This window comes from Microtus oregoni, unplaced genomic scaffold (assembly GCF_018167655.1).
Source record: "Microtus oregoni isolate MIOR12 unplaced genomic scaffold, Mior012 000000F_ref0000247, whole genome shotgun sequence".
NCBI lineage: Eukaryota > Metazoa > Chordata > Mammalia > Rodentia > Cricetidae > Microtus > Microtus oregoni.
This window is the reverse complement of record NW_024543059.1, coordinates 2,486,762-2,507,087: the sequence shown is the minus strand read 5'-3', so window position 1 is coordinate 2,507,087 and position 20,326 is coordinate 2,486,762. Positions and strand designations below refer to the sequence as shown.

Here is a 20,326-nt window from a genome sequence, read left to right as displayed (position 1 = left end):
TTCCCGACATTTTCAACATTACTGTCAGTACTGGGGCGTTAGCCTTGTCGTAGGTAGGAACTAATCGTGGTATCACATCATTGTTTAAATTTGCAGTTCCCTAATGACTTGCAATGTTGAGTATGTTTTTGCATGATTGTTGTCTTGGTAAACCTTTTGTTCAAATATTTGCCTCTACCTGCTTTTTAAGATAGTGTCTTACCATGTAGCCTAAGTTGTGTTAGAACTCACGATTCACCTGCTCCAGCTTCCTAAGTGCCCGGTCAGCACACTAAGAACCCCAGCCATTTGTTCTCATTTATTTATTAATCACCTACCTACCCACCTCTTTGTTTATTATTTATTGCTGTGGTGTGCACTTGTCATTGTGTGCATGTACAAGTTGGAGAACAGTTTTATGGAGTCAGGCTCTCTCCTACATTTAAGTGCACTCTGGGAATTGAACTTAAATCGTCAGGCTTCTGCAGCCATTTTTTCTTAACCCACTGACCCATCTCTCTGGTCATACAATATTGGCGGTTCAATCTCAGCTCCACAGTTGGTGGCTCTCCACCCCACTCCCCCCTAACACACCCGGTGACTGAACCTAGGGCCTGTGCATTTCAGCCAAGTGTTCTACCAATGAGCTGCAGTCCCAGCTGCTTCCCCATTTCAGTCAAGTGTTCTACCAGTGAGCTGCAGTCCCAACTGCTTCCCCATTTCAGTCCAGTGTTCTACCAGTGAGCTGCAGTCCCAACTGCTTCCCCATTTCAGTCAAGTGTTCTACCAGTGAGCTGCAGTCCCAACTGCTTCCCCATTTCAGTCAAGTGTTCTACCAGTGAGCTGCAGTCCCAACTGCTTCCCCATTTCAGTCCAGTGTTCTACCAGTGAGCTGCAGTCCCAACTGCTTCCCCATTTCAGTCCAGTGTTCTACCAGTGAGCTGCAGTCCCAGCTACTTCCCCATTTCAGCCCAGCGTTCTACCAGTGAGCTGCAGTCCCCAGCTGCTTCCCCATTGTTTTGATTTGATTATTTTCTCATTGCTAAATTTTAAGAATTCTTTGTGTATTTTGGGTACAAATCCTTTATGTACTTTGCATATGTACATAAATTTTGAAAACAACTTTTCCTTGTCTGTGTTTTTTCATTTTTTAAATATTGTCTTTTGAAGAATAGATTTCTCTTTTAATCAAATTCAACTCATCTAGTTTTTCTTAAATGAGTTGTGTGTTTGATAATGTATCTAAAAAACCATTGCTAAATCAAGATCAAGTGTTGTGGAATATTAGTCGAAGATGTGTTACATTCGTTTATGTGGTGGGATATTTGTTTAATGATGCAAAGATGTGTCGCGTTCTCTTATGTTGTATTTGTTTAATTCTGCAAAGATGTGTTACTTTGCCTGCCTAAAACACCTGATTGGTCTAATAAAGAACCTAACGGCCAATAGCTAAACAGGAGAGAGAAATAGGTGGGGCTGCCAGGCAGGGAGAATCGGAGAGCTCTAGAGAGGAGGGAGGAGTGAGAAAAGGAGAGAGCACCAGGGCCAACCACCCTGCCAGGCACAGAGTAAGGAGGAAAGAAAGATATATAGAATAAATAAAGGTAAAAAGTTCAGAGGCAAAATGTAGTTAAAGAGAAATAGGATAATATAAGTTAGAAAAGCTGGATAGAAGCAAGCCAAGCTAAGGCCTGGCATTCATAAGTAAGAATAAGTCTCTGTGTATTTATTTGCGAGCTGGGAGGCAGGCCCTGCATTATACTATAGACATTTTATAGGCCCTTTCTATCATTCAACCTATATAAATTAGAATGGGCAGTGTACGAAGGTGAATGGCCACCTTTTTGGCTTTTTGAGACAGGGTTTCTCTGTGTAAAACCGCTACCTGTCCTGGAACTAGCTCTTATAGAACAGGCTGGCCTCAAAGTTAGAGATCTGCTTGCCGCCTCCCAAGTGCTGAGATTAAAGGCAAGCACCACCACCTTCTGGCCCGTGAATGACCATCTTAAAACCACTTTAAGCTTGCATAGTGGTTGCATAACTATCTCCAGCATTTAGGAGGCTGAGACAGAATTTATCAGGGTTCAGGGGCCTCCTAAGATCCATAAACTGAGTTCCAAAGCAGCTTGGATTGGCACACTGTTTTACAGAACTAAACCAAATTAGACAAACTAACAAAATATGTAACAACAACAGAGAGTGGGGGTCAGATCTCCCGGAACTGGAGTTAGAGATGATGGTGAGCCACCATATAGGTGCTGGGGACCTGTCCTCTGCCAGAGCAACATGTGCTGAGAACCACCGAGCCATGTCTTCAGTGCGTGTGCATGTGTGTGTTGTGTGCATGTGTCACGGTGTGCGTGTGTCACGGTGTGCGTGTGTCACGGTGTGCGTGTGTCACGGTGTGCATGTGTGTGTCACGGTGTGCATGTGTGTGTCACGGTGTGCGTGTGTCACGGTGTGCGTGTGTCACGGTGTGCATGCGTGTGTCACGGTGTGCGTGTGTCACGGTGTGCGTGTGTCACGGTGTGCGTGTGTCACGGTGTGCGTGTGTGTGTCACGGTGTGCGTGTGTGTGTCACGGTGTGCGTGTGTGTCACGGTGTGCGTGTGTGTCACGGTGTGCGTGTGTCACGGTGTGCATGTGTGTGTCACGGTGTGCATGTGTGTGTCACGGTGTGCGTGTGTCACGGTGTGCATGTGTCACGGTGTGCGTGTGTCACGGTGTGCATGTGTCACGGTGTGCATGTGTGTGTTGTGTGCATGTGTCACGGTGTGCATGTGTCACGGTGTGCATCTGTGTGTTGTGTGCATGTGTCACGGTGTGCATCTGTGTGTTGTGTGCATGTGTCACGGTGTGCATCTGTGTGTTGTATGCATGTGTCACGGTGTGCATGTGTCACGGTGTGCATGTGTCACGGTGTGCATGTGTCACGGTGTGCATGTGTCATGGTGTGCATGTGTGTGTTGCATGTGTCACGGTGTGCATGTGTGTGTTGCATGTGTCACGGTGTGCATGTGTCACGGTGTGCATGTGTCACGGTGTGCATGTGTGTGTTGCATGTGTCACGATGTGCATGTGTCACGGTGTGCATGTGTCACGGTGTGCATGTGTGTGTTGCATGTGTCACGGTGTGCATGTGTCACGGTGTGCATGTGTCACGGTGTGCATGTGTCACGGTGTGCATGTGTGTTGCATGTGTCACGGTGTGCATGTGTGTGTTGCATGTGTCACGGTGTGCATGTGTGTGTTGCATGTGTCACGGTGTGCATGTGTGTGTTGCATGTGTCACGGTGTGCATGTGTCATGGTGTGCATGTGGAACCTAGATAACACAGGAGGAAGAGTTAGTTCTGTCTGCCCTGCTTCCAGGCAGTGTCTTTGGAATGCGTTATTTCTTTTCATCCTAGACATCCGAATAAATTAGTCCTGTCTCCTCTCTGTTGCCTGAAGCTCTAAAAGACTCTGTTCCCTCTCTTCTTGTCCATACTCCCTTCCATTGACCAGGGATCTTTTTAAGTTGTCAACTTTCGTTGTTCTGTTTTTCCCCGAGCAGGTGAGGTGGCTCAGTGAGGCGAGGCACGTGTCACCAAGCCCGACAACCCAGGTTTGGTCCCTAGGACCTGCATGGTAGAAGAGCATTGGTTCCCATGCGTTCTCCTCTTACCTCTGCATGCATGCTGTGATACTCATGTATCATCTCCCATACCACATAAAGAGAGCAAATGACTTAAAACGTTTAAACTCATGAGTTATGACCTGGAAGAGATCATCTGCATAACTTGTCTCCACTCATACACCTCGGAGAAAAGGGATAAGTTGGGTGAGTGGGGTGAGAGATACCGTCCCCTGGGGAGCACTGGGAAATAATGGGAAGGTAGATTTTTTATCATTTTAGTCTTTAGCAGGCACCTTTTATTGGGAGGTGGCAGTTCAGATACTGACTGGTATCTAGCAGGTCCTTAAGAAATTTGGAGAGCATATTCTTCTAGGACCCAGTCCTGACACCCATGAATTAAGGTTTGTAAAGTGCCGGGCCACATGCAGTAGATGTCCTTAAGAAATGGTAGCTGTTGCTGAGGTTGTTCAAAGGAGCGGAGGGTATAAGGCCACCTAGTATCTTTAGGGGATGCGTTTTAGAGAGTCAGGGTAAGAGATGCATTCCCCATCCACTCTAGTCGGATTGAATCTTGACTCCCATTTGAGAAGGTCCAGGAAGGACTCCCAGACTCCCTCAGTACCTGGCTGCAAAACTGAGGCGCAGAGGACCTCCTGTTTTCATCCTGACCCTTGGGCTCAGGAGGACTCTGGCGGCTCTAGAAAGCCTGCCTGGCACCTCTCGTTGGAGCCTGAGCTGGGAGACCGGCAGAGACAACCAGAATGGTGGGAACGCTGCTATTTCCCGCCCACCAGCGCCTCTTCAGAAAGAAGGGGGAGGAGGCAGCGCTCTCCCCGCCCCCTTCCCCTCCCTCTCTCTGTTCCTCCCTCCCCGCCCCTTCACCGAGCCACTCCGTGTCTTGCTGCCGCCCTGCGAGGGGGCCGAGTGTGCTGCTGCTCCGAAGCTGGGTGGCTGCGCTGCTGCGAACAGCAGAATCCAGCCTGTCGGGCTGGTTCAGCCTGGGCTTTGTCCCAACTGCTGAGCGGGGAGAGGTGCGGCTCTGCGACAGATACACAGGATCATCAGAGATGCTGGGCCCCGCACTCCCTGCCAGGTAATGCTGGTCTTTTCTGGGCCTGGCACAGCTAGGCTGAGGCAGGATAGGTGGAGGGGTGTCCTGCTGCCTTCCGGGGCAGAATGGGAAGAACATTATATTGCCTTTACCTTAAGGGACTCTTAATGAGGGAAGGGCCCGAGGGTGGAACCTTGCGATACGATAAGCCCACTCAGGGCTAGGCCTGTGTTGGAATTAGAGATCTGGCTGGGGAAGGTTTATGAAGGGGAAGCTGGATTTTTGGGGAACTGTGTGCCTCAGGGGCTCCTCTCCTTTGTGAGCATGCTTCTGCTCGGTGGCCTGTTGGTTTTGCTGCCGGCTTACTGAGACCAGAGGTGCTGCTGTTCCCTGGTGGGAGAAGCGGTCGAGATAGGAGACCCTGGAGCTGTTCCTGTTGAGGCAGCCTCAGTGAGCCTCAGTTTCCTTGTTTGTCAGAAACTGCGGCTTTCCTAGGCTGTCAGATTGCCCTGGAAAGGTGAACCAGACAGGGACAGGGAGCCAGCATTTTGCTGGTCTGTGTGCATTTTCCTGGTCTGATTAGAAGCAGTGACTTCAGGGCCAGACTGGCTGCGAATGCTCATGTTGGGGGCAAATGTAGGTATGGTGACTGTAGGGAGGTGGGGTTGAAAATAAACAGGTAAAATATTCCTATTTTACTCTGAATTGGCCAGTTCTTTGGTGATCAGACCATTGCTGTAACTAGGCTGTCTTCTCTGGAGCCCTGCTATTGATCTGCTAAGTAAATGACAGACCATGAGATTGTATAATGTCTTAATCACTGTAATTCCTTCCTCTGTTGTTTGGCATCAAGAAATACAAATACTAGCGTACCTTGATTATTTTGGACCTTTTTTCTCATCTCAGTTTCAAAAATGCTATGCATTTCCTCTGGCAGGCCTCCCTCTCCTTCCCCTTCCTCCTGGTCGTTTTTCCTTGCTTGTCCCTCACCTGTTTTCCTACCCCACCATCTTCCTTTCTTCCTGTCCTTGTCCTCATGCCTTCTACTTCTCCATCTCCTCCCCTCCTTAACCAATTGTTTCTGGTTTTGTTGTTGTTGTGGTCGTCTCTTTTCTCCCCCGGTCCTCTCCGTCTTGGTTAGGCCTCTTCTGTTTTCCTTTTAGAATTTCTGACTGCTTTCTTGGTGGTAGCAGGTTTGCTGTGATGGTCCTGAGGTTGAAACATTCTATCTAGTTTCCTTGTTTTTCACTTACACTCTGTTTTCTTTGAGTGCCAGGCTCCCTCCTTACACGTCCCTCAGGCTGTGTTTTGGTGCCTCCCAAAAATCAATCCTTCTTCCTGGTTTTATTCCCCATCCGTCCTTTTCCTTGAGTCCAGAGTAGGGAAAAAGCACAGGAGAAAGTCAAGAGCTTGAAGGCTGGAGCACCAGTACAAATACAGCTAGATAAGAGACTTTACCAAGTCCGCATTTCCATGAGGAGTTGGGGGAGAGCCAGTTACCAGCTGGCAGCCCAGAGGTACTGCTGCCTTGAAGGAAGGAAGGTTGATATCTCTCTCTCTCTCTCTCTCTCTCTCTCTCTCTCTCTCTCTCTCTGTGTGTGTGTGTGTGAGAGAGAGAGAGAGAGAGAGAGAGAGAATAGCACAATGGGGGGAAGAGCAGAAGGTGGAGTTTTGGGGGGCAAGAGAGTGTTCTTTTGAAGAGGAAGGTGGTCTTGACATCAAGATAGAGGTTATTTGGGGGTAAGGGTGATTGTGGAGGGAGAGATTATAGGATGTGTAACAGGACCAAATTCTTTTCTCTCCTGATTTAGGGGTCTTTGAAGTGGTTTGTTTTTGCTCTGTAGTTTTCCCCCCTTGGGCAGTGTCCTAAGGCAGGAGAGTAAGAGGGGACACAGAGATGAAAATGACAGGGTTGTTGTTTCATTGACACTATCTAGAATATGCAGTTTGTGTGTGAGTGTGTGTGTGTGTGTCTGTGTGTGTTTATACACATATACAAAAAAGATTTCAGTGTGGTATCCATTATTAATTGTTCCGTCCGGCTGGTGAGATGGTTTAGCCCAGAAGGGCGCTTGCTTCCAAGCCTGACCTGAGTTCTATTCCCAGGTCCCATATGGTGGAAGGAGAGAACCAATTCATATAAGCTGTGTAGTTCCTGAGCCATGGCGTACAGTCGCTACTACCCCAGCACAGACATGCATAAATAAATGGATGTAATGTTAAAAAGAAGTATTTTCTCAGTCAGCTATACCATGTTATAGTAAAAAAAAAAAAGTGGGAATTGATTCATTGTCTGCCTCCAGTTGGGGTAAAAGGTGTAGATCCTCATGAGTGATGAAGACCAAGGTTCAGCAGACCAGGGGCAGGCTGGATGATAAACTATTCTTTAAGGGTGACATGAAATTGCTTTGACCATGTCATCTGTGACACGTGCATGTTGTGTGTGAAGGGTTTTCTTGTTTTTTCTGTCTTTGGGACTAGAGTGTAGATATTACGGAGACAGGAAACAAATTTACATGTGGTAGGTTACTGTGCCATGGCCAAACAAATTCTCAGTATCTTGGAAGGAAAAAGACTTTGTCCCTGCTCATTTCTGGCTCCATACCATTTAAGTGACTCACTGCTGAGCACCCTTTCTGAGTTATTTGATTCCTTTCTGCCCCTTTCTCCCCCTTTATCTTAAATTCAGCTTCTGGCACGGGATAGACTAGGTGTTTACTTCTCTGACTTCTGTCGAATAGAAACGTCACGCCCTGTAGGGCTGGCGAGGATCTAGTGAAGCAGTGAGTGCATGAAGACACTTTGTACAGTGATGAGCCCGTTTTATTTTATGCTCAGATGCTGTAGCTCTGAAGCCTGAGGATGCCACTGGGTAGCCTAAAATTTGAGTTTCATTCTTGGTGAATACAAGAAAAAGAGGGACTAGACAGAAAAGGCTTTCAGGGCTGACAGTTCAACTCCTGCTCAAATGGAGCCAACTGGCGATCACGCTTTATATGCAGATCAGAGAGATGGTGGGAGGCCAGTACAGATGATTGTATTTTCAGTGATTCTTTACGGTAAACAGACTTTATTTTAGAAATCGCTGGTTACTTACTTGTTAATCTAGGTTTCATATATAAAATGAAAGGTAATTTATATTACCACTGAAGAGTTTATTACACAGTTTAAAAGTAACTTTATAAAGAATAATGGCCTGGAGAGATGACTCAGTGATTAAGCATATCCGGGTTCAATTCCCAGCACTCACATGGCAGCTCACAACTGCCTGTAACTCCAGCTCCAGGGGATCTGGCACCCTCACGCAGACATACATGTAGGCAAAACACCAATGCACATAAAAATAAATGAATTTTTTAAAATAAAAATTACACAGTTGATAATAGTTATTCTTATCCTACAGAAATAAACTCTGAAGTCATCCCTTCAGAAAGTCTTCCTTGGCCGGTAGGGCCTCTTCTGGATTTATGCCGCACCTCCCTGCACTCAGTGGTGGTGCTTGTGGCTGTTGTACTAGGCTGTGCGTTTTGAGGGCAGAGTCAGAGTCTGTACCTCTGACAGTCAGCTAAGTGTCTGTCTAGTTGTTACGTATGTGTTAATAAATACACCATATTTAGTTGCTACTGCTTATTAAGGAGATGTGTAATAAATGAACATAATTAAACTCTGCAATAGCTGCTGTGATAACCAAGAATTCCTTTTGGTCATGTTAAGTTTAGTAGTCTGTGAGACAGCGGCACCTGCCACTACTGGACCCTGCAGTTTCACAGAAGTGTAGGTGGAATTGTCTGCCAAACAGAGCTATTTGGTTAAAAGGTGACACTTGGGTGTCCTGTGCCCGTGGGCTGGGTGAGGTCATCTTGGGGACAGTGTTGTGTATGAGTAGAGGGTCTGGAGTCTTGGATGTGCGACCGATACGGGAGGAAGAGTGTACAGAGGGGAGAAGAGGAGGCAAAAAGATGGACGGAGAGAATCCGAGAAAGTATTTAAAGGAGAACTGAGGTTGACTGCCGATGAGAAAGTGGACCAGGTAGGGACAGAAGTATGACCATGTGATTTTTCAAGATGGGGATGATCGGCGATCTTGACAAGATTACTTTCGGTGACATAGGAAGGATGCCAGGTGACCGGGAAGGGAAGGTAGTGGAGACAGTGCTATACATATGAATAGATACCTCTTTGGAGAAGCTCTGCTCCTGAGGGCAGGCAGAGACAGAGCGGTGTTTGGAAGAGGAGCTGGTGTCAGAGGAGAGCATATGTGCACACAGAGGATACTGTAGAGTTTTGTGTGCTATTCCAGTATTTCTTGGGTCAGGTAAAAATAACTACTTAGATCTGATTTTGCGTTTCCTTTTTCTTAGCTCTGCTCTATGGGTTCCTAAACCCTTTGGCTCTACCTTTAAGATACATTTATCTTTGAAGTTCTGTCTACCCGCTGTTAGTCTTATATTTAACCGTGAGTTCTTACCTTGATTTTTCTAACTTCTTAATGGGTTTGCCTTTATTTTCCTTTGAAGCCAGTTCTACTCTGGCTGGAGTGGTCTGTCTAAATTACGAATCAGGTTACTGCTTTAAAACACAGTTGCTGTGCAGTCCAGGTTCTTATTGTGGCTTATGAGGCCCTATACAGTCTGACTGTGTAGCTGATCTTTCTGTTCTCTACCTCCGTCCTCATCTCTCCCCTCTTGCTGCCTGGGGTTGGGGCTCAAACCCAGGGCTGGGAACAATCCAGGCCATTGATTCTATCACAGAATTTCTAGCCTTAGTCACTTAATCTTAGTCTCTTGACATACTTTTTCTTTGCCTATTGACTATAATCTATATTTGTATTTATGGTTCTGTCTGCTTACAATGATCATCTTCTGGATGTTACTAAAATCTGTCATCTCATTTCCTTCTTACTTGCTTCTTTCTTTTCTTTTTTAAAGACAGAGTTTCACAGCAAAACTGTGTCTTGGAAAACTAAAAATTTAAAAAAAAAATAAAAGAAAATTAAAGACAGAGTTTCTCTGTGTCACCCTGACTGTCCAGGAACTCTCCTGTAGACCAGGCTGGCCTTGAACTCAGTGATCCACCTGCCTCTCGAGTTCTGGGGTTAAAATCATGTACCTCATGGCTCAGCGGTTAAGACCACCTGGCTGTCTTCTCATTTCTTTTTTTTTTTTTTTAAGATTTTATTTATTTATTATGTATACAGTGTTCTGCATCGTGTATGCCTGCATGTCAGAAGAGGGCACCAGATCTCATTGTAGATGGTTGTGAGCCACCATGTGGTTTCTGGGAATTGAATTCAGGTCTTCTGGAAGAGCAGCCAGTGCTCTTAACCACTGGGCCATCTCTCCAGCCCTGTCTTCCCATTTCTTAACCTCTGGGCCATCTCGCCAGCCCTTATCATCCTATTCAGGTCTTAAGTGTTTCTTAAGTGTTTCTTCCTCAGCAAAGTCTGTCCTGGTCAACCCTGCCTCATCCACGCACCTGTGTGCAGTTTTATTGACTCACTTGCTTCTTGTCTGCCTCTGTTACTAGATGCAAGATTTCCACGAACATAGAAATGCTGTTTTACCCAACTAGAGTAGTACTAAGACATTGTAAGCGCATGATATTATTTGTTAAATAACAGAATACCAAGTGACTGGCCATATCAAACAGAAGGAAAGCTTGGTGTAATTGAAAGGCCATTCTAGGGAAGAAGTCAGGCAAGCAAAGAGAATATGGAAAAGAGAGTTGGTTTTGGGGGAAGGAATGACATCATCACTTCATCATAACTGGAAGCGGGAAGAATGTGGTTGCGTGAGTAGGGAGGCATGTAGCATTTGGGGTGGAAGCTAGCGTTTTCCTGCAGAGATTTCTGTTCTCTTATTAGAAATAAGCTTCTCCCCATAGAGAGGAGTGGGGAACCATACAGTGTCATGCAGGAGGACAGCGACAGCTCGGAAGTGACCGGGTTTTAGTGTTCTCACACAGCGCTGCTGCCGTCTGCAGACTTCGGAGAGAGTGAATCCCAGGGATCACACTCAGGTCGTTAGACTTGGCAGCAGGTGCCTTTACCCTAGAGACAGAGTAGGCAAGGAGACAAGTCAAGGTGATGGCTGTAGGAACTGGTAATTTTAGTGGAGATTCTTGAACTCGTTAGCTATTGTGTTTTAGAGGGTCTGTAATTCACTTTATAATGTTGGAATTGGTTTGTATTTGGTGATCAGGTAGGCCCTGGGTGTGATCCCATGGGTGTTGTCTCAGTTGGACCCGAGGTGAGAGAGTGGAGTGGTGTTGGCAGGGTCTTCCCTGTGGCCATTGCGGTGATAACTTAGAATGGAGGAAGAAGCAGACACTCAGGAGCTGAGTGAGGGTGACTAGGAAATGAGCTGTAAGGAGCAAAGCAGTGGTAGCAGCCGGCAGAGGTGACTCACAGTCGTCTCTCAAGACGGAGGCACAGAATGCTTTGCACATCACCCTGAAAACTAGGGATAAAGTCTGCAGGGTGAGCATGAGAGCACAGACAGCCTCCAGTTTGGGGGGTGGCTGCAGTGGCATCTAGAGGAATCCCTTTGGGTTTCTTTTAAGGCTAGCATGCAGAGGAGAGCTGGCCAACTGCAAATGGGAAATTCCAACAAAAATCGTAGAAGGGTTTGAATCAAGAGGGGTGGTAGAAGTGAGGATGGTGTGTGTGTGTGTTTATGTGTGTATGTGTGTGTGTTTATGTGTGTATGTGTGTGTGTTTATGTGTGTATGTGTGCGTGTGTGTATGTGTGTTTATGTGTGTATGTGTGCGTGTGTGTGTGTTTATGTGTGTATGTGTGTGTTTATGTGTGCGTGTGTGTATGTGTGTGTGTGTTTATGTGTGTATGTGCGCGCGTGTGTGTTTATGTGTGTATGTGTGCGTGTGTGTATGTGTGTGTGTTTATGTGTGTATGTGTGTGTGTTTATGTGTGCGTGTGTGTATGTGTGTGTGTGTTTATGTGTGTATGTGTGCGTGTGTTTATGTGTGTATGTGTGCGTGTGTGTGTTTATGTGTTTGTGTGTGTGTGTTTATGTGTGTGTGTTTATGTGTGTATGTGTGTGTGTTTATGTGTGTATGTGTGCGTGTGTGTGTGTGCGTGTGTGTGTCTAAGTACATAAGTACCGGGCAAGACTAAGTGAATTTTAAGTCTTTTACTCCCAATCTCTTCCATTTCCACATCTTTGTTGCCTTTCCTATTCCTCTTAACTTTGGGAAGCCTCTCAGTGTAACGCTCTGTCTCAAATTATAATTAGTGTCTAAATAATACTTTAAAGAGAATCAAAATAATTAAGAAATTAGTCATGCCCTTGCCAATAATTAGTTTAGTAAGCTTAGGTCAATTATATACCCTGATAGGTTTCAGATTGACCCTTCAGAACCTTCCAGTTTCTGTATATTTTCCGCTGAGCCTTAGAAAGTGAGCTGTTGCCTGCTACCTGAGGCTTTCCATGTCTCTGCTGGATAGAGGCCGTGGAGACATGGGGATTAATTATAGTTTTGTCCCTTGAGTTATTCCTTGCCGAGGGACCCCAAGAGGTGAAGATGAAACTTGGACATTGCTTCATAGAAGTGTGTATAAAATGCAATTAAAATTTGGGGGATGAGGTAAGTAAGAGGCTTCTTCTAAAGTTTCTTAGAGGAAGTGAGTTCGGTTGGACCTTGAATGAGCAGGGGTTGACTAGGCAGACTCACTGAGACGCCTTAGGCAGACAGGACGGTGTAGGTAAAGGTGGGGACATGAAAGTGTATCAATGGGTTTGGGGAGTGATACAGAAAAGTAGACAGAGAAGAAACAGATATTTGTTGGACATCCTGTTGTGCCATTCAGCATTCTAGGAACTGCTTCTTTTAAAAAGCTTTTCTGTGTTTAATTCCAAACTCTGGAATAGGCAGTCTTATTTGTGTTTTCCTTAAGAGTCAACAGAGGATCAGAATTAAAGTGGCTTTCATAACAGCTCAGAAGCCACCTACAGTTTTCTCCCCTGCAGCCCCAGCAGTTGCTGTCTTGTTGTTCTACCGGAGCCAAGCGGCTGGCTGAGGGCTGCATGGTGGGAGTGTGCTTTGACGCATTAGAAGGACATCCCTCAGCACATTCAAGGCTGCAGCATTCCAGGCTCCTGCCAAAGCAAACCTCTTGGCACGATTTAATTAAAGATCAGATTCTAATAACCAGGCACCAAGGGCATACAGTATTCCTCGGCCTGCGGCTGGCCGTGAGTGTTTGCAGCTGCTCTGGGTTGTTCGGAGTTAGAATGTAGTTAGGATGGGGGGTAGACTTTACTTCTTCCTGTCCCTCCTTCATTCTGTTGACTAATTTATCGTAAACTCCTAACAATCTCTCTCTCTGTCCCTCTTTCTCCCTCTCTCTCCTACCCCCCCCCCCCACAGTGCTAGGTATTGAACTCAGCACTTTCATGCTGTTCTGCCACTGAGCAGTCCCACCACCCTTCCACTTCTATTTAAGTCATGATCTGAGGGATTATCTAGAAAGTGTCTGCTCAGAGGACAGGTAGGATGGCTCAGTGGGAAAAGACCCCTATCCAGCCTGATAATGTTCTGAGTTTAATTCCCAGGACCCACAGGGCGAAAGAGAGAGCTGACTCTACACCCTCTTCTGACATCCCCATGCTTGCTGGGCTTGAGCATGCGGCCACATGATAAATAAATGGAATCAAGTTGTTTTTAGTTTAAAGCAAATTAGACATTTAGTTTTTCCCTTTACTAATAGAGGTAGCAGTGTGGTCCAGTGATCACACAAACTGTTTTTTCAGGTCCCTGCCTCTTGTGCCCACCATGTGTGTGTTGTGGAGTAACTGGCTACATCCCTGAAACTGCTTGTTTGGATTTATTTGCTGTTCTATTCCTAGCACCTAGCAGAGCCTAGAATGAGAAAAGTGAAACCTACCTACTTAGTTTCCAAGATTTTATTTTTTTATTTTTATTATTATTATTTTTTTTTTGATTTTTCGAGACAGGGTTTCTCCGTAGCTTTTGGTTCCTGTCCTGGAACTAGCTCTTGTAGACCAGGCTGGCCTCGAACTCACAGAGATCCGCCTGCCTCTGCCTCCCGAGTGCTGGAATTAAAGGCGTGCGCCACCACCGCCCGGCTTTCCAAGATTTTATAAAGTGTGATCTGATGCTAGTGATTATTTAAATGCTTGTTCCAATAATGGTTGAAATCCTATATGTAAAAGTAATTAAGCCAGCTGGTTCTCTAGGGAAAAGGTTTCACAGGGTTTCAGCAACTCTGTTTGGGAATGTTAAGGACTGTCCTGAACCCCAGGTCCCATGTTGTGAACTCAAGACTCCCTGGGTTCCTCAGTGCAGATGGAGTACAGCTGGTCCCAGCCTTTGGCCACACCTCTTTTCTCATTGTAGTTTCTCCATGGCCGTGTTCTGGCTGCACATGGGGCGGAACATAGCAGACCTACAGTGACCCGCTTTACTCCATTTTTGTAAAAATTATATTTTAAATTAATATTTCTTCCTTTCCTCTCATCCTCTCTTTCTTTGTCATAGAGTCCTGCTGTGTAATATAGTCTGGTCTCGAGTTTTCAGTTCTCCTGTTTCTGTGCTGGGGTTACAGGTGTATGCATGTGTGCATACATGTTCTTGTGCGTGAGTACACATGAATGCAAGTACATACACATGTGGAAGCCAGAGATGAACCTCGAGTTTTTCCCTTGGTCATTCTCTACTTTATCACTGAGACTGGAGCTCACCTTTCCGACTAGCTAGCAGGTTTCCCTCAGGATCTTCTCAGCTTCCCTTCCCAGGTGCTGGAGGTGATGGGAAACACAGATTAGACTTCTGGGTAGGGAAGAGCTGGTTGGAGAGCTGCAGGGAACCTGGAAAGGAAATCCAAGCCCTGGGAGGCTCATAGGGCAGTGGCCAAGAGCACACTTCTGTGACTGTAGTTTGAAGGGACCAGGAACGTTTAGCTCTGAGGAGGTAGGTCTGAATGTCTTGAAAGGTTACTTCAGCCACTTAAAATTCTGTCTGGGGGAAGAAGGTTTTCTGAAGATCCCTAAGAGATGGTACTCTAGTATGGAAAGGGATAATTATTCTTGTTTATTTTACTTGCTCTTATATTTGTTCATTCACATGTCCAATATCCCCCCATTTTTTTTTGTTACTCATTCTTTGCCAAAAATGGAGTGAGGGATTGAAAATCATGTAAGATAGGAATCATGTAAGATAAGAACCATGTAAGATAGGAACGTTTTTCTTCAGGGGTCCGTAGTCGCAAGTCCAGCTGAGGATGGTGAAGGGGGAGGCAGGTGTGCAGACAGATGGTTGCAGTGCAGAATGAGAGACAGACCTTACGTGAGAACTCTTTAGATGAGGTCAACAAAGATAGACTAGGCTACCCTTTGGTGATACAGATATCCTCCTGCTGTAGGTTTCCGGTGGAATATACATGACCCAGTCATCGTGTGGTACAAGGTTTCAGACATTAGATCCCAATAGATTAATCTACCTACCAAGAATTCTCTTAAACATGATAAAATGACCAAGAGTGAAGAAAAATACGTATCAAGATGGTTGGTGAAGCTGTCCTGGCATAATCCCGGCCTGTGGGCCTAATGGGAGTGAAATGTAGCTGCTGGTTGAAGGCTGGGAGGCCAGGAAGAGCCTGTTTTGGGCAGTAGGTAGCTGTGGGAGTATAATTTTGGAACTGGCAGCCTGGAGTAGGAGGGCATCGCCAACTATGATGCTGGATGCCTTCTTGGAAGAGCTGAGGAACCTGAGTTAGAGCTGGAAGAGAAGACAACGGCAGTCATATATGGAAAGTTGTAGTAATTAGGGGCGGCGGGGCTTCGTCCCCAGCACCCCAACCGCCTGATCGGCTAGCTTATGCCCTGAAATAATTACTCGGAAACTTATTCTTTTAATCACTGCTTGGCCCATTCTCTTCTAGGCTAATTCCCACATACTAATTTAGCCCATTTCTAATCATCTGTGTGTAGCACCCCAAGGTGCGCTTACCGGGAAGATTCTAGCCTATGTCCATCCTGGGTTGGAGCTTCATCCCAGGAGCGGGGCATGGCGTCTCTCTCAGGCGTCTGCTCCCGAGAGGAGAGCTGTCGAGTCTGAGCTCACTTCCTCTTCCTCCCAGCGTTCTGTTCTGTTTACTCCTCCCACCTATCCTCCAACCAATAAAATGGGCCAAGGCAGTTCCTTTATTAGCCAATGACCTTCCTCCATCAGGAAGTGAAGCTAGAAATAAATTAAACTGAAATAAAATGACCCAGATAGTCATATAGTTCATGCAAACAGAAGTATCTTTTTTTTTTTAAATATTTTATTTATTTATTATGCATACAATATTCTATCTGTGTGCATATCTGCAGGCCAGAAGAGGGCACCAGACATCATTACAGATGGTTGTGAGCCACCATGTGGTTGCCGGGAATTGAACTCAGGACCTTTGGATGAGCAGGCAATGCTCTTAACCACTGAGCCATTTCTCCAGCCCCAAACAGAAGTATCTTTACTTGATTTGATATTGTTTGTTCAAAAGGGAAAGGGGTAATTGGTTTGCCAAAGTTTGGTCAAGATGAATTAAAAAATCCAGTTGAGTTTGACTCTAAAAAGTTAAATAAGATTTTGATTAACGAAGAGAGAAGTCATTGGCACAGAGCTAGACACCCTCCATTCTTTGTCATTGGCACAGAGCTAGACATCCCCCATTCCTTGCTCCTTTCCCTCTCCTTCCTGTGTGTGAAAGAATATTTGGTGAGGGCCAGGTGTGATGGCTCACATCTTTAATCCCATCCCTCGGGAGGCAGAGGCAGGTGGATATCTGTGAGTTTAGCCTGGTCTACAGAGTGAGTTCCAGGACAGCCAGAACAACATAGTGAGACCCTGTCTCAAGAAACAAAACAAAAAAGAATATTTGATGAGCTAGCAAGCAGTGTAGCTTGGTGATAATTCCCAGAATCTAACACTAGAAAGAAAGACAAGAAGAGAGAGAGAGAGAACTTGTCAAGTTCAGAGATTTCTGAGACATAAATTGAATGTAGACTGTGTGTATAGCTTTAGTTTCAATCGATGTCCTAATATAAAGGACTGAATTTCATCTGTACTAATAAATTCTTTTCAAGGCAGTACACATACCTTTTTTTTGGTAAACTATTAACATGTTATCTACTGTACATTAAAAAGGCAAGACACTTTGTAGTCTTTGGTCTGCAAAGATAGCAAAATGGCTCTTTGGAAAGATATGTCAGTAACAATTATAACAATACAAGGGAATATGATAACCTGGAAATAAATCACTGCCTTGGGGCATAGAGAAGAGGCACCTAACTTTTCGGGGGCCAGAACACTTTCTAAAGGTTCCATAGAAGAAAGAACTCAATTAATCTTCAAAGGATGGGTGAATTCACTGTTTGGTAGGGAAATAGGCAGATGGAACATCACGTGTGAGGGGACAGAGGTGTGAAAATGATGGCATATTTAAAGAAATTAGAGAAGATGGTATAGCTAGACTGTACCAGGGACTAAAAGGAGTGAGTGGGGGCGTGGCTGGTGCATGGGCCTGGTCACATAAGAGGAGGCCTCTCTTGAAGACGCTGAAGAGCATGGCTTTTATTCTGGCATGTCGGAAGGAGTTTGAAATAAAGAAATAGTATGTTTCTAGCCTGGTTTACAAGAGCTAGTTCCAGGACAGGCCCTCAAACCACAGAGAAACCCTGTCTTGAAAACCAAAAAAAAAAAAGAAAGAAAGAAAGAAAGAAAGAAATAGTTTGTTTCTGTGGATGGCCCCTGGAGAAACCATTGAGGGTGGAAGAAATCAGAGGTTTTCCATTTACTAGAGAATATTAAAAAGACTAATATAAAATTTTATAAGTTTATAAAAACTGTTATTTTTATCGAATACTAATCTTTTTAATTATTAGAATGGCAGATGTATTGCATTTTAAAGAATTGATTTTCAAAGCGGTGGTATTCCAATCTGGCCAACACTGAGCTTTTAATTTCTAAAGCACTGTAGTATCTAACTCCAAAGAGACTATAGTATAAGTAGTTGTGATTTAATATACAATTTCTTCCATTGCATGCATTAATAAGGAGACAATATAAACTCTGGGCGCATTCATATCTTTATGTTGTCAAGAACTAGAACATATTTTAAGGTAAGACTTGTTTTCATTAAAATCCCTTGTTGGCATATAATGGGGATTTTCCTCTTTTAAGTTTTATTCTATGTTTCAGAAGCACGGGGAAATGCTAGTAAATTAAGCAGGACGGTTGCATCCTTGAACACTGTATATTAGAATTGAATAGGATCTGGAGGGGGATCCAGAGGAGCTGGCAGAAGGGCAGTAACTTCCTTGTGAAGGACCAAGAAGTACTTCATGTTTTCGGGCATATGATCACTGCCTTGACAGCCCAACCTGAAAGAGAGATAGATAAAATGTAAGTGAAGGAGTCTGGTTTGGTCTCGGTAAAGCTAGCTCAAGAACAGAAGTTTCGCAGACAGTCGGCAATTGTCTCATCTGAACACGGAAAGAGTAACTTGTCTAAGAATTAGATGTTGTCAACAAACTCAGTCCATGGGATGCTGCTAGGTGCTAGCTCAGGGGTTCTCAACCTGTGGGTCGCATATCAGATGCTTTTATGATTGGGGGTCACCATGGTATGAGGAACTGTGTTAAAGGGTTGCAGCATTAGGAAGGCTGAGAACCGCTGTTCTTGTTAATCTTCATGTGATGAATGAATGGACCCAAAGAAGCCGTGGGATTTCACTGCATCTGGTATTCCTGGGTTTCCCACTGAGTTCTTGCCTGGCCTGCATCTGCTTTTCAACTACAGTGCAGGGTCTGTCTTTCTTCTGTAGGCTCTGAGGTGAGAATGCAGAGAAAAGAAAATCTTAGTTTCAGTTTTATCTGTGTTTGGCACACAGTAGGGATGTGCGTCTGGGCTACCGACTACATAGGCTGGTAATATTCATGGCTGGCAGCAGAAGGGATGTATAATTTGAATTTTAGAACATTTTAAATATGTATTTCCTTGTGCTAAAAAGTAGTAGGAGTGACTGTGTTATTCCTTTTGATTCTAGTAGCTGCTGCTGCTGGTGGTGACAATGTCTAATAACGGCCTAGACGTCCAGGACAAGCCCCCAGCCCCTCCCATGAGAAACACCAGCACCATGATCGGAGCAGGCAGCAAAGACCCTGGGACCCTGAACCACGGCTCCAAACCTCTGCCCCCGAACCCAGAGGAGAAGAAGAAGAAGGACCGATTTTACCGATCCATCTTACCTGGAGACAAAAGTACAGTATTTAATTTGTTTTCATAATTTTTGTGCTTTTAAGAAGGAATATAAACCAAAGCAGATCGTCTTTTTCCACTTCTAATCGTCTAAATGAAAGATCTGGCCTTCCCTGACTTCATTCTCCTTCCTACCTTTTATTTTCGTGTTAACTATTCTCCATGTCTTGCCTTCCTAAAGTGGCTAAAACCAAATGAAAATTAGACTCATTGTTCAGAATCATATTTGAACAGAATTCTAAGAATAATTTTGTTCCTGTTAGCTATCAGAAAAATTGAAGGCAAATCTATGTATGTATCTCTTTTTTTTACTTTTTAAAATGTTTATGAAATTATAAAACCTAAGCACTTTTAAAATGTCTTGGTTTGGAATTTTCTTTTGCCCTGATTGCTTTCACTTGGAATGCCTTCTTTGCATATTTTGATCCCCGTATTGTTATTTTCTGTCTAGATCTCTGTTTCCACACTCAGATTGGGGATTTAGTATCAGGAAGGAATGGCTGAGCAAAGAAAGCAGAGACAGGAAGAACTCACTGTGAGTTCACTATGAGTAAGACTTCCTAGGCGACCTCATTTCCTCTGTGTGTGTGTGTGTGTGTGTGTGTGTGTGTGTGTGTGACTAGATCTTACTCTGTGGGCTGTAAATGCTTGCTATCCTCCTGCCTTGGCCCCCAAGTGGTGAGATCGCTGACATAAGCACCCTGCCCACCCTCCATTACCTTCTTATTAATAGAATTTGAAAGTAGAATAATCAGAATCTTAACAGTGGACCTGAAAAAGTCACTGACGTCATTACAAAGTAGTGGGAACATAAAGGTTTGAGTGTCCTCGTGGCCTTTGCTTGGCACTAAAGTGCTGACTTCGGTGACTGTTGACCTTCTTGTGTGGTTTTCATCTGTGAATAGTATAAGCTTCAGATTCAGATGTGCCTGATTCTCCGCCATCAAGGAAATCAGACAAGAGATGACTTTCTGAAATTGCATATCTTATAAGGAACTTGCATCGCAAATACAGAAAGAATTACTACAACTTAACTAAAAATCAGATAATTAAGCTTAAAACTGGGCGAAGGATCTGAGCAGACAGCTCTACAAAGAAGATAGACAAATCACAATTTGACATATGAATTAATGTTCAGTTATCATTAATTTCCAGGGGGGAAAACGAATTCAAACCACACGCAATCCCACTCCACACGCACTAGAATGGCTGTAAAATGGGTGGATAATGTCAAATGTTGGTGAGAATACGGAGGTGTTTGACCCTCATAATTGCTGGTAGGAATGTAAAGGTAATAGCCTCAAAGAAAGGATTCTGGCGGTTCTGTAGAAGCTCAAATATAAAGATAAGTTACTACCCCGCAGTTTCACCAAAGAGAAGTAATGCTTTACCCTCATTTTT

The 20,326-nt window shown here is 44.7% G+C and overlaps 1 protein-coding gene across 3 annotated transcripts in view; it reads left to right on the top strand.

Moving 5' to 3' along the window:
• Positions 1 to 20,326, top strand: part of LOC121447291 (serine/threonine-protein kinase PAK 1) — a 100,047-nt gene that overhangs the window by 42,262 nt on the left and 37,459 nt on the right. Inside the window, exons 1-2 of one of the 3 annotated variants that reach the window (XM_041650482.1) lie at positions 4,486 to 4,689; positions 18,717 to 18,927. In XM_041650482.1, coding sequence (XP_041506416.1) covers positions 18,738 to 18,927 — 190 coding nt within the window. In that variant the 5' untranslated portion in view covers positions 4,486 to 4,689; positions 18,717 to 18,737. Of the gene's footprint in view, positions 1 to 4,485; positions 4,690 to 18,713; positions 18,928 to 20,326 lie in introns of those variants that run through there. The other 2 variants (XM_041650473.1, XM_041650491.1) reach the window with 2 other exon arrangements.